The sequence below is a fragment of the Leptonychotes weddellii genome, chromosome 3 (assembly GCF_054177405.1).
Source record: "Leptonychotes weddellii isolate Sample4059 chromosome 3, ASM5417740v2, whole genome shotgun sequence".
NCBI lineage: Eukaryota > Metazoa > Chordata > Mammalia > Carnivora > Phocidae > Leptonychotes > Leptonychotes weddellii.
Genome location: NC_138371.1, coordinates 4,272,478 through 4,285,467, shown reverse-complemented (window position 1 = coordinate 4,285,467; position 12,990 = coordinate 4,272,478). Strand labels below are relative to the sequence as shown.

The 12,990-nt window shown below is 49.4% G+C and overlaps 1 protein-coding gene across 1 annotated transcript in view; it reads left to right on the top strand.

The window, feature by feature from the left end:
* AGAP1 (ArfGAP with GTPase domain, ankyrin repeat and PH domain 1) overlaps positions 1–12,990 on the top strand; it is a 370,769-nt gene that overhangs the window by 101,430 nt on the left and 256,349 nt on the right. Inside the window, exons 8-9 of the mRNA XM_081815292.1 lie at positions 6,184–6,311; positions 7,464–7,619. Of these exons, the coding sequence (XP_081671418.1) occupies positions 6,184–6,311; positions 7,464–7,619 (284 nt within the window). The remainder of the gene's footprint in view (positions 1–6,183; positions 6,312–7,463; positions 7,620–12,990) is intronic.

The following is a 12,990-nucleotide window of genomic DNA, read 5'->3' as shown; positions in this document are numbered from 1 at the left end:
AATAGCAAAACATGGCAGAATCCGTCGGCTAGTTACCTCTCTTGTGCTGTGCGTTGAGTTGGGGTGAGGGGAGCTGAAGGGACAGGCCACCTCAGAGCCTGGTCACCCAGGACCCGTCAGGGCGTCTGAGCTAATCGGGAGTGAAGGAGGGACTGGGGAGGAGGGCGGCCCAGGGAGCAGTTGAGCAGTTCCATCGGTGGCCCAGCGATCTCTGGTGGAAACATTGGAGCCCCTGGTGTGGGGTGAAGAGGATCCCGCAGCTGGGGTGGGAGCTCGGTGACCAGGTCCTCCTCCCCTCCTCTTCCCCTGCTTCTGTCCCTGTCTTTGCTGCCTCCCAGCTGCCACATCTGAAGTTCTTGTTAATTGATTAATTCAAGCAGATCATTTAAACCAGAGAAGATACTTCACTGATTAAATTTACTAACATTTATTGGACTCTGCCAAAAATGTTATCACCCTTAATGAAATATAAAAGCTTAATTTTGGATGTTGCAGAAGCCGGGTGGTGCTGTGTAAACAGAACTCAAAGGCAGCCGCTGGCCCCCGGCGTCTTTGTGCAGGAGAGTGGGAAGCCAGGCCCGCTGGGAACTGTCTCACGTGGGGCTGGGGGTACTTGTTACATTGTTGCCTACTGAGTGATTCCAGTTCGCCAGGTGCTAGGGATCCAGAGCCGCAGCCCTTCACCACGGCCCTGACCGCGTGCGTGTGCGTGCGTGTGCGTGCGTGTGTGTGTCCTGGCCCGGCGTGGGGAGACTCCGAGGTAGCCGCACGGAGGAGTCCTGGGGGTGTGGGGCCTCCGCTGAGGATCTGGACTATGAGGGGAGGTGGTATCCGGGTGTGGCTTCTGAGAAGGGATGGGAGGAGGAGGGGGCGTGCTCTGGACGTTGGTGACAACGCGCTCCGGGCTTCTGGGCGACAGCGCCTCCTGACGTCTGTGGCGAGCTGTGTGTGGCCTGGCCGTGAGGCTGGGGAGGCAGCAGCGTTGGGTTTGGAAGGGATCCTTGTCCTCCCTGGGGTTCTGAACCGACTAAGAAATGAGACGCTTGGGCCCCTGGAAGATCAAATTATTGCTTTCTGTTGGTAAAGCTGTACTGGAGAATAAAGCTTATCTGGGCTTCCTTCTGGGGAAACCAGAGTCAGAGGGTCTTGCCACCAGGTTCCAGGCAGCGCAGGAGTCCCCCACTCCTCCCCTGAGCTCCAAGCACACTGGCCCCCAGATTGCAGGGTTGAGAAGGGACAGCCTGTTGCCGGATGGAAATCCCTTCTCCCTGTGGGGTCCCCAGTGGGGTCTGGCACCTTTGCAGGCGGGGCTTGTAAAGAGGCAGGAGTGTTCGGGCAGTGGGAGTCTCTCTTTGTGGAAGGAAATAATAGGAGTGGACGGTCCATGTCTCTACGGAATTTCAGGTGCATTGTCTGTCTGCTGGCAGCTGCTGAGCTGTAAGCAGAACAGAGCCATGGTAAGATTGGCCTGCAGTGGACTGGGTTTTGGGGGCTGCGGTGAACGGGATTGCTTTGAAGCTGTTTCAGTAACCAGCCATGGAAGAATGAGGTCTTGGACCAAGGCAGTGGCCGTGCAGAAGAATTTGAGATTCTGGTGGTAGGATCAGTCATCTGTCATGTCCCCTCTGGCCATCCCTGGTGGGGTCCAGTCATGGAGTTCGGTGGCAGAAGGGTAAGGCTCAGCTTGGGCCACGTGGACTCTGAAGTACTTCCCGGGGGAGATACATGGTTCTAGAATGAAAGAGTCTTCAGAGCAAGGCTGCCCTAGAGATCTGGGAGCCATTGGCATGGGCATGGAGGTAAAGGGAAGCTGAGGAGGGCCGTCTGGAAGCACCCACACGTAAAGAGCCAGTGAAGGAGGCTGAGGACCAGACGTTCCAACTAGAGGAGGCAAACCAGAAGTCGGTGTCACGGACGGATGGATGAGTTAAGAAAGGAAGGAACCATCAGCGATGCCAGATGCTGCCCAGAGGTCAAGTTAGATGGTGGCCTGGGCAGTGACAGCTTCCGCCCGGGGCTGGCGATGGAGCCAGGTTGCAGTGGTCAGGAGAATGGAGGAACAGTCCAGAGAGTCCCTCCTGGGACCCACTGGAAACGGAGGTTGGCCAACAGCTTGACTGAAGCAGCGTTGGCCGAGCATCTCCTGGGTGCCGGTCACCACCCTGGCTCTCTTAACCTGTTACCCAAAGAGAACGTGAAGATCGTGGAGAGAGTGAGGGTACAAAGCAAAAGGATACATGGTCCCTGTTCTGGAAGAGGTAGAAGCTTGTGGGGAGGCTGGTGGGGAGATCTGTTCCGTTGCCACGTGGTGTGGCTATCCCCATGGCAGAGCTATGCCGACGGCACCTGAATCCCAGTCCGGTCTGCTCTGTCGACCTTGTCCGTGGCACCGGGAGCTGTGCGGGTGAAGTGAGTTACCAGATGGGACTGCGTGGCCCGTGGTCCAGGTGTAGCCGCAACAAGGAGGGTACGGACGGGGGGAGAGGCAGGCCTGACTCCCACTGTCACCAGACGTTGTTCTTCTTGTTCAGCGCGAATGATTTAAAAAATAGAGCAGAAATTGGGCATCATGCCAGGGTTTGATGAAGTCTTATTTGGGACAATCGGAGAATCTTATTTTTATCACTAATTAAAGGGGGCCATTTACAATAGGAAATCTTAAATTTGTGGAGAAAGGAAATGTGCAACTCACTTTTCTTGTTGCTGAAGTTCTTGAATAAACTTCTTTTTAGTGGAAGGACGGAAATACGTATATGAAAGTATAATTAAGACTGGTTTAAAAAATGATCCCAAAGTCATCACTCACATCAAGTAGGGGCCACCACCAGCTGCCAGAAGCCCCTTATGCCCTGATTGTAGATAGATCTTTTGTTATCCAAGTAAAATTTCCCATTTTGTGGAGGAAGTGACTTTTAAAACAACATGGAGCATTAGTACAAAATATCTGGATGCTAATGAAATTGGTTAGCAGTGTTGGGTGAAAGAGCAAACGTTTCACTGTATGGTGGTGACACCATGTAGGACTTAGGTGAAGCTCATGTCACCAAAATTGAGAAAACAGCACCTCCCAGTGATAACGATTGCAGATTCTCAGCTCAAGTGATTGTGTGTTATTCATTTATTTACATCCATGTATTTATTTAAAACATGTAAGATATTTTACTTGTTGAATAAGCAAATGTAGATAAGAACTCGATAGTTAAAAATTGCCCAACCACTATAATCTGGGGTAATATTCATGTTTTAAATCTTGTTAACATTTCAGTGTTGTAAACATCATGAGTAGTTAATGATTTTAGTTCAGGAGAGCAGTGCCTCCCTCTGACATCCCACTGCCTGCAAGTTGTTGTGGGGGAGGGAGACTCATCCATCCGTCCCTCCATCTGTCCCTCCCTCCCTCCATCGCTCCCTCCCTCCATCCATCCCTCCCTCCCTCCATCCATCCATCCCTTCCTCCATCCCTCCATCCCTATATCCATCCATCCATCCATCCATCCTAGCTATCCTGGGGCCTGGCTCCTTTGAATTCACCCTGGCTTTAACAGGGTCATCTGAGGGATGGACCATGGCATCATCTTAGCAGGCAGTGGTCATTCTAGCCTTTGCACACCTGAACGATTCATCTTGGAAGGTGTTGAAGTGAGGCACACAGAGATGCCAGCCCTCAGGTCACATCCTTGGGGCATTCAGCAAGTAACAACAGCAGCAGTTAACTGGAGGGGAGACACTGTTTTTCACTCTGGTGGGGAGGATGGCCACACCTTATAAGACAGTCACTTCGTCTTCCCTTTCCCCTCTTGCTGTTCTTATTCTTGAGTCACATGCTTTCATTGCTCATCATTAAGTTTTCCCCTACTTTTATGGGTTATCCTATGGCTCTAAAGCAGTCTATGTTTTGTTTTGTTTTTAAGATGTATTTATTTATTTTATTTGAGAGAGAGAGAGAACGCGAGTGGGGTGAGTGGCAGAGGGGGAGGGAGAGACTCTTAAGCAGACTCCATGCCCAGCGCAGAGCCCAGCAGTCTATGTATTTTAGAACAAAATATTTGTAAATTGTTTTCTTTTGCCAATTGTTTATCGAGTCAGGAAGACAAAAATTATGGGGGAGATGGGAAAATGGAACAAACATGAATAAAAGTTCTAATAAAGTAAAAGCAAGATGCTACAGTTCTTAGAAATTGTCACTTCGGTTTATGTAATTAATGTGGTAGAACAATTAGAATTTTAGTACTTAATGTGCGGCTCATGCTTCGTACAGCTGTTTGTCGCTCGGGGAGAAGCCTCACTGTAAAAACGTTCTCTTTGGCCATGAGCTCACTCCCTCCAGCCTCCGACCAGGAGAGGTGGAATGCTCATTTGCACTTGGAATTTCATAAAATGAGGATTTTATAACACATTTGACTTGTCGTAGAAAGTTTCTCAAGTCTCCCCTTCGTGTAGAAAACATCTATAGATGTTTCTGCAGAACTCTCCGAACAGCCTGGCCGTGTTCCATTCTGGCTCTGGGTGCTCTCTGCAAGCTTGAGGACTCTAGCGAGCCTGGTCATCCAGCGGAATAGCAGCTCTGAGGCTGGGAGTAAAACAAAAATGCCTCTGCATTGATCATCAGAAACCCCATTTCGCTCCCTCCCCTCAATAAAAAGAAGTAGTACATTGGCAGTCACCCCCACAGTCGTGACTTTTGGTCTTCGGATTTCACTTCGCCTGCATGGCCCATGTTTTGCAGCTGTTGGAATCTGAGCTTAGATTTTATTTCTGAGTTCACATAATGATTTTTAAAATGTTCTAATATACGTCTTCAAAGACCCCAGATCGATACGCCAATGGTTTTGAAATGACAGAATGCTGCGATATTCCTCTGTAATTTAAACATGATTAGCTGATGAAGCTTGTGATCAATACACTGCGGGAAGATAAATTAATTGATATCATCCTTTCAGGATCAGAGGCCCATTGGAGGCGGGATATAACTAATGAAGCTGCCGCTTCATCTCTGAGAGCCATTTTTTACATCCTGCATTTTCGCTTCATCATATTTACATGATCATTCATTTATAGGAAAGCCATAAGCTGTGGACAGACCGGTTCCCTATTAAAATTTTGTTCATTTGGAAAAGAAACTGCGGACACTGTGCACTGCCTCAGTGTTAGGGCCTATCTCCGGGGACAACGGTGTGTTCCTTTGCACGCCGTCTTTAAAATAGCGGCTCTCGGGACCAAGACAAGGATTAAATACTGTTGAACTTCATTACAGCTGGTCCCCAGAGACACACATCTCTTCAGACAAAAGCTGCAGTCCTTCTGCAGTGACACCTATTGGTGTGGGAAGAGTTTTCTTATTGTGGACTTCCTTTCCAATTAAATCCAGCGTGCTTTATCAGCGAGCCCATTTGCCAAGAGAAGTTATGGCTGGTTGAATTTAGATTTGTATTGATTAAGATAAACTTCCAATGTGTGTAGTAATATATTTAAATAAAGTCTTTGTTATAATTACATGTCCTTGGCTATAATTCTATGCAGCAGCTTATAAAGTTAAGAGTAATTCTTTAGGCTGTGCAAAAGATAGATTTTTGATTTTCAAGGGGGAGGGGGTTGGGTAAATTACCGTATCTCATTTCGGATTATTTTTGCTGCAAGTAACTGGAAAAAATCATAACGTTAGAATAATTTGAACAGGACAGGTGTGTATTTTTGTTTTGTTTGATGGTCAAGGCTTCTGAGGTGGTCTGGGCAGGGCTGCGGAGGCCGTTGGTGGAGCCGGAGGGCCGCTCCTTCCTGCGTGTGCCCCACCCCGTGTGGCTTCTGTCCCCAACACAGCTGCAGAGGCGCGGCTCACACCTGTGCCTTTCCAGCAGCAAGAAAGGAAAAGGTGGAAGGAAGAAATGGGCCAAGGGCCCTCTCCGGGAAGATTCCTGGAAACTGCCACGTGAGCCCTCGACTGGCATCCCCCCAGGCAGCGCTCGCCTGCATGGCCGCACTTAGCCGGGGGTCAGGAGAACAAGGTGGAGGCGGCTCCGGGAAATGCCATGTTTATTCTGGTGGTCCTGTGCCCAGCCCAGAGTCAGGAGCTCTGTTACTGTGGAGGAAGGGAGTAGTGGACCGGGGGACAGCTAGCAGTCTCTGCCACATTCCCTGTATTTGGAACCAGCCTCACATGGATCCCTTTTGTCTCCCGTCCACTAGTTGCCCAGAAGATTGTGGCCACAAGGAAGAAGCAGCAGCTGTCCATCGGGCCCTGCAAGTCGCTGCCCAACTCCCCCAGCCACTCGTCTGTGTGTTCTGCCCAGGTGTCCGCCGTTCACATAAGCCAGGTACGTGGGGTGGAACGGCAGGGCAGATCCGGGGCAGGCCGCTCCCAAGGGTGCCCTCAGCCAGTTCTAAGCTGGATCTCTTTTTTTTTTCTTTTCAACTTTATAAATAACAGCATGTTGGTAATTGACTTCACATTTCCTTGAGAAACTGCTGTAGCCAAGTGGATTTTATGGGAATCATTCTTCAGTGTTTCCGTCTTCATGCTGCCTGGGTTATGAGGCATGCTGGTTTGGGCAGAGGCTCGAGGTGTGCACCACTGTCTTTGCTGTTGATTTATATTACCCTGCGTCGGTCCTGGTTCGGGTCTGCTCAGGGGTTGAATGGTTGTGGGTAAACCTCAGCGGCTAATCCCACTGTATGCTTAAATTTGGTAGCAGCCCTCAAGTATAATTACCATCTCCCTTAGGTTACATCTTTCCAGAGTAATAGTCTGGCAAATTATTTACTTGGAAGCAAACAAAATAATTGTCACTTTAAGGAACCAAACCCACAGCCTGCTAAGGAAACCATTGACTTGGTTTGCCTGAGTGTGTGTTTTTAATTAACATTTCTCAGGCAGGCGTTATATTGGACTTTTTAAAAGGCTACAGCAAGAAAGTTTGGTATGGCGCTTCCATTTTCCTTGGGGAGGTCAGTAAGTGATGGCATTTCCGGTAGGGGCCTGTGAAGGTAGACGCAAGGATGTGGATGTCTCCCCTATAGGCATCTCATTTTCTGTGAACCTTTAAATGTCTTCAAAAGTATTCAGATTTTCAGAGTGTGCATTAGGTTCTGTTGAGACAAACAGCACTCTTTCCTCATCCAATCTAGAGCCGTGAGGGGGCCTTAGAGCCCATTTAGTTCAGCCAACCCCTGAATTTTTCAGAAGAAATAGAACATAATTACATTTTAACTCCCTCCCCCCAATTTTTAAGTCAAATGAGAGACCTCTCTTTCTCAAGTCAACTTTACGAGATGATTGGTATGTTCTCGAATGAGGCCGTGTTCTGCTTGAGCTAATCAACTAGCCAAGTCAGAGAAGCTACCCGACCTGTCCTGCGGGCCTCTCTTCAGTGTGACTTGCTAACTTGTCACTTATGACCCCGCAGAGGTGGTGGCATCAGGTTTCTGGGGTGTATCGTTAATAAAACCTTGGTTTTCCATCGTTTCAGACCAGTAACGGAGGCGGGAGCTTAAGCGACTACTCCTCCTCCGTCCCATCGACGCCAAGCACCAGCCAGAAGGAGCTGCGAATCGACGTCCCTCCCACTGCCAACACGCCAACACCTGTCCGGAAGCAGTCCAAGCGCCGCTCCAACCTTTTCACCGTGAGTGTCTTCCCCGGAAGAAATCTGAGTGGTTTCGGGAGAATTTCAGGCACTGTCCATGTACTCGTTGCCAGATGGTTTAGTGTTACTTGTAGAATCCAGATTCAGTTAACGAGAATAGCCCTGACTTCTGTGGAAGTCTAACAAAACTCTGAGAAGCAAAGGTGTGGGCACTGAGGAAAACGTGAATTTCTCTGTGCGCAGGGAGTCCAGATACGTGTGTCAGAATGAAGAGTGAGGGCCTTACGAAGGTATTTATTATCTCGTGATTGTCCCGGTCTCTAGCGACAGTCTTGTTACTCTGGGTCCAAGATTACAAAACTGTGCCAGAATTCCCAGATGTGTGCCCCTAACCCTCCCCATGGGAGGCATCAGCCGCTTCGGTGCACGGACCCCCCTCTTCTCGGGCTGGGGCGCCTGAGGATTTATCACGGAGAGGGGGGAGGGTGGGCTTGGCACCAGGAGCCTTCAGTGTTTCTCAGACGCTCCTCGACACGGGGCTCTCCACTGGACTTTTCTTCAGAGTCGTTTATGGAGCATTTTAAACCTGTAGGTCCTCTCCCTGGGCTTAGGTTTATGAACTCAGAATCTATACATGGGCCCCAGGCATGTGTAGTTTTTAAAAGCTCCCTGGGCAATTGGGGATGCAGAGAACCCCTAAACTAGTGAGGCAAAAGTGCTCTGACCGCATCCCTTCCTCTGCACCCAGCAGACATTACTAATCAACCACGAGACGCTCTGCGCTGAGCCCAGAGCTGCAGGCAGGACTGCTGGCCTGTGACTGGAGTCGTTTGACCTCAGAGGAACGTTTTCCCTCCTGGGACCAGGCCTGTGCATTACAAGGATTTGCTTTTCAACCAGTGCTTTTGCTCCCTGGGGACGCCTGGCAGTTTTTGGAGAAATTCTGAGTTGTTACAGCTGGGAGCCAGGTTGAGTCATGGGTAGCAACTGGGGGTGCCGCTAAATACCCTACAAGCTGAGGTCAGCAGTGCAGCACAGTCATGTCGTGCCCTGTTTTAAACCATTGGACTTCCACTTTGGAGTGATTACCGCTGACTCAGATGCAGATGAGTCCAGGATTTCCTGTGTTGAACTAAGGGAGGGCTCTGCAGGGGTGACTGGGAGCCTCAGCTGACCTGCTGCCTTATTTGGAGATGGCATCCCTGAGGTGGTCTGCGGCTGCCAAGCGCAGTAGAGCCCCACGCCGTTCCTACCGTGTTCGAGGCAGTTTTCCCATTGGAGAGTCGTAATTGCCAAGATCTGCTGCCTGCGGACCGTCCCTTTCCTTTGCTGACTGTCCTCTGCCACGTCGGGTCAGACGGACGCTGCTGCTGGGGGTGCAGAGCAGACAGACCAGACCCAGACCCCAGCCTCCAAGTTGCTTAGCCTCTCTGGGCCGGAAACGGCAGCATTCTCTGTGTGGTGCTGCTGGAAGAATCCCCCGTGGGGGTGAAGGGTCTTTGTGGCATGGATTTCAATTTTGTGTCACCACCGTTGCGACCATGGAAAGGATTTCTGACCGTGCTAATAAGCAAAAGCAGTTGTAGGACCGTGTGACCCACTGGGAGGGAGGTGTTCAGCTTGCTAAAAAACGCAGGGGAGTGCGTGATGTGGTTATAAACTGGTACCTGATGTAAGAGGCTTTCTTGTGAAATGATTCACACCAAGAGTAGCAGCAGCTCCCAGCTCGCCCAACACTGGCCGCGCTTGTGTGCACCCAGGCCGGGCCTTGCGGCTGGGCGGGTGTGACCCGCAGAACGGGCTGCAAGCTCACTCGTGACTCGCCGACCTGGGGAACTGACTCCCGGAGGCGCGGAGATGGTTGGCGGTGAGCAGGACACCAGCGTACTGGGGAGGAGGGAGGGCTCCCGACATGGACCAGGAGCCGTCTTTATCTTTGCCACACCTGTTAGGGCCTGGCAGGGAGAAAGAACATGCAGGCTCACCACACCTGCCAGGGGCCGCATGTACTGGTCATCAGCTTTTGGTTTCTATTCTGAGGAAGAGGTGAGAAGCCAGGAAGTCTCTTTAAAAATAGGGCTGTTTGGAAAGAGCTGCAGCACATAGCCATTCCTACTCTTTATAAAGTGGCTCTGGAATTGGAATGTGCCAGAAAACATTATCCTGGACCCTGCCCACTAGGTAACCATGACAACCCAGGTTGCATACCAAGGAGAAACTTTAAGGCAAGAAGAATCAAAAATAATAGTAACTCTGTTAATAAATATCTCCCCACTGCTGTCTGTGGAGACGTTTTCTTGTTTGTCAGGAGTAGTTCTTACCAGAGTCAACCCATATTCAAGACAAAGTGTTTTGGAGAAGAAGGAGGGGCAAGAGGATGGAAGTGAGGCATAAGGGCTCCCCCTCCCCCGGCTTCTCCAGGCCAAGCATGGGTGCGTGTGTGGCGGGCAGGCATCCGAGAAGAGCCCGGGACCCCCAGTAGCCCGGGCCGGGCGGGGTAGGTGCAGAGCCAATAAAAACTCATCCTTACGGTCACTGAAAATCCCCATTAATTATGTGATTAATGTGTCTAATAATGCAAAAACCCCCCCGTGAACGTGTGCATTGTCACTGCTTACTCTCTTTCTCTTTCAATGTTGGAAAACAGCTTGAGAGTAAAGCATTTTAGAATTGAGTCCAGCCGTGCAGCCGTTCTTAAAGGGAATAGAAATTTGGGGCTATGAAAGAAGCAAACACTACAGTGGGTTTGCATCATGGCATTTAAGGAAGAAGGCTAAAATCCCAGGGCGGGACCCAAATGTGGGTCACTGCTGGGCTTGACGTTGAACAAAACAGTGGTGGTGATGTTGATGGTGACATGTGGGTATTTTTAAGTTCAAGATCTTAGAAATAGGAACTCCACTAGATGTCAGTGTCATCCAAGGAATGAGAAGAGGCAAATTAGTTTTGAGATTGTAGCAATTAAGAAACTAAATTCTCATTATTTCCAGTTTGCACCTATTCTTAAATATGTAAAATTCGTCGACTCTTCATCCCTGGCAATTGTTGGTAATTATTGGCTTAAATTGGGGAAACGTGTATTTATTCAAAAGCGTCTAGTAGGAGGACAGATGTGCTCTAGGCTGAACAATCTTAGTAAAAAATCCATGCAGACTGGGACTGTAACACCCAGATGAAGGAGCACTATCCACCTTATTTATTAGACCGTCATAAAGAGGCCAGAGTTAATTAAGTAGTACACACATCATTTTTCAAATACTGCACTTATAAATTTTATAAAATAGACCTGTAATGTACCATTCTGGGCTCACGTTTTGCAGTCCCAGATGTTTATTTGCATATATGCACATTTTTAGACAAAAATCACATGCACTCTTCACAAATTAGAATAAACTTCAAATTGCTCCCGTAGTAGCAAATTATGTTCTATTTGCAGTAGGAATTAATCAAAATCTGAATTCTATCTTATTTTGCTCATTTCTTTGAAAAAAATCATTGTTTTGAGAAAAGTATTAAAAAGCTACATCCTTTTTGGTTTTGTAGTGTGGGTTCTTAGGACAGTTAATTTAGTGTAGTTGTCCTAATGTACACGTGGTTAAATGGTTTTATTAGAAAATATTTTCATGAAGAGACAGGAATAAAAAACACAGGCACGTACTTACATGGGGCTCATCAAACGCACGCATTTTGCCGCAGCTATTGCTGCTGCTAAGAAATAACACATCTTGGGTAAAAGTCGAAGCCCTCCAGGTGTGCCTCCTAAACATATGCATCCCCCCCTCCCCTGCCCGGCTCCCTGCCTGAGGATCAGTATCACCTTGAATCTGGTGTTTGTCATCCATCTGCCCATCTTAAGCTTACTCTAGTCACTGGGCACCGCCTTCTTTTCAGACTTTAAAAAAGCAGTGTCATTTACATGATCCTTTGAGAAGCTCCCCCCCGTCATGCCCGCCAATCCCAGTAAACAGAGCCAAGCATACCCAGTAAGCACCCTGTGCAAAGAGCCCTAGAAGCCCACCGTAAAAACAAGGCAGCAAAGCTGATGGTATGCACCGCACCGTCTGTGTTTTGTCTGTTGTGGAGGAGAGCGCGGGTCCTGCCACAGGGTGTCCGAGTTGAAGGCTCGCCGGGAGTTGAAGGGGGAAGGCAGGCTTCTGTGTGATAGTGCGGGCTCCTGGCAGCGTGGCTTCCTGCCCCCATACGCAGGTAGTTGACGATGTGTCCCTCCGTGGCTTCTTGTGTCACGTGGGAGAAGGTAAACATTCGTGCAAAGGAGGAGGTGATAACGAGGCTGACTTTAACCGTTCTTTCTTCCGTATCCGGGGCTGGCGAGGGTCGCCATCTCTCCCCTGGCTCGCCGCTGACCCCTGCGCTGAGCGTGGTCCACCCTTGGTAGCTTCCAGTCGCGCGTGTCTGGCTGGTCCCCGCGCACTGTCACTCGTGCCCCACGCAGCTGCTGCCCAGCGCCGCTGCGTGCGGGAGGATTCCACGGAGCGGTTTCAGCAGAGCCGTGGCATGTGCCGTGGGCGATGCGGTCTCCGGGCTGCCGGAAGACTCGGGAGACCCCACTGCAGATCCCTGTGTGCCGCGGCGTTTCCTGTCCAGGGGTTTGTCTTGGTGTGGTTGTTGGGCACCGCAGCCTGGGGCGCGGGGAGAAGTAATCGAGGGGCGGGGGTGTGGCGGGCCTCTGCCCAGCAGCTGGCCCAAACTTAGAGTCGTCAGGGAATTTCTGTGCCACTTCGGCGGTGAAGTCTTCCTAACTTTCAGGCAGCGTGTGTGGACAGACAGAGGTGGGCTCTGCGGCAGCCTGCTCCCCTGGAATCTGGGAGTCCTGCTCAGAGAACAGAGGGACTGGGGGACAGATGTGCTGCCTTGAGGAAGATGTTCATTTTTTTATGTTTGTTTTGTTAATTATTCTGGTTAACAGAGCATAATGAAGGTGGATTTTCAAATTTGGGAAATTTGGAATTCATCAAATTCCCAGAGTCCTATTAATGATCTGTGTTAATTAAAAAAAAATTTTTTTTTATATTATTGGGAGGCTTGAGTCTTCTTTTACAAAAGGAAACCTCAGGTGCCCATTTGCAGTAAGATATGGCAAAAAGAGAATTGAGGGCTATTGCGTAGCTCTGACTGAACATTATTAATTAAAGAATTAATTAAAGAGAAAAGTGAGCCCCTACCCTGTAGCTGAAATTCATGACAAGGAATCAGTACCTCCCGTTTCCTCCCAGCCCAGACGGACAAACTCTGCCTTACATTTTTCTGCAACTTTCGGTTTGTTGCTTTTTCATTTCCCATTACCTCGTTCCAGGCTTTTCTGCCACCTCAAGAAAAAAAGTGCACAGTGCCTAACACATAGTAGGTGTTCAGTAAATGTTGGCTCTCACACTCATCAAAGGCGCCTGTT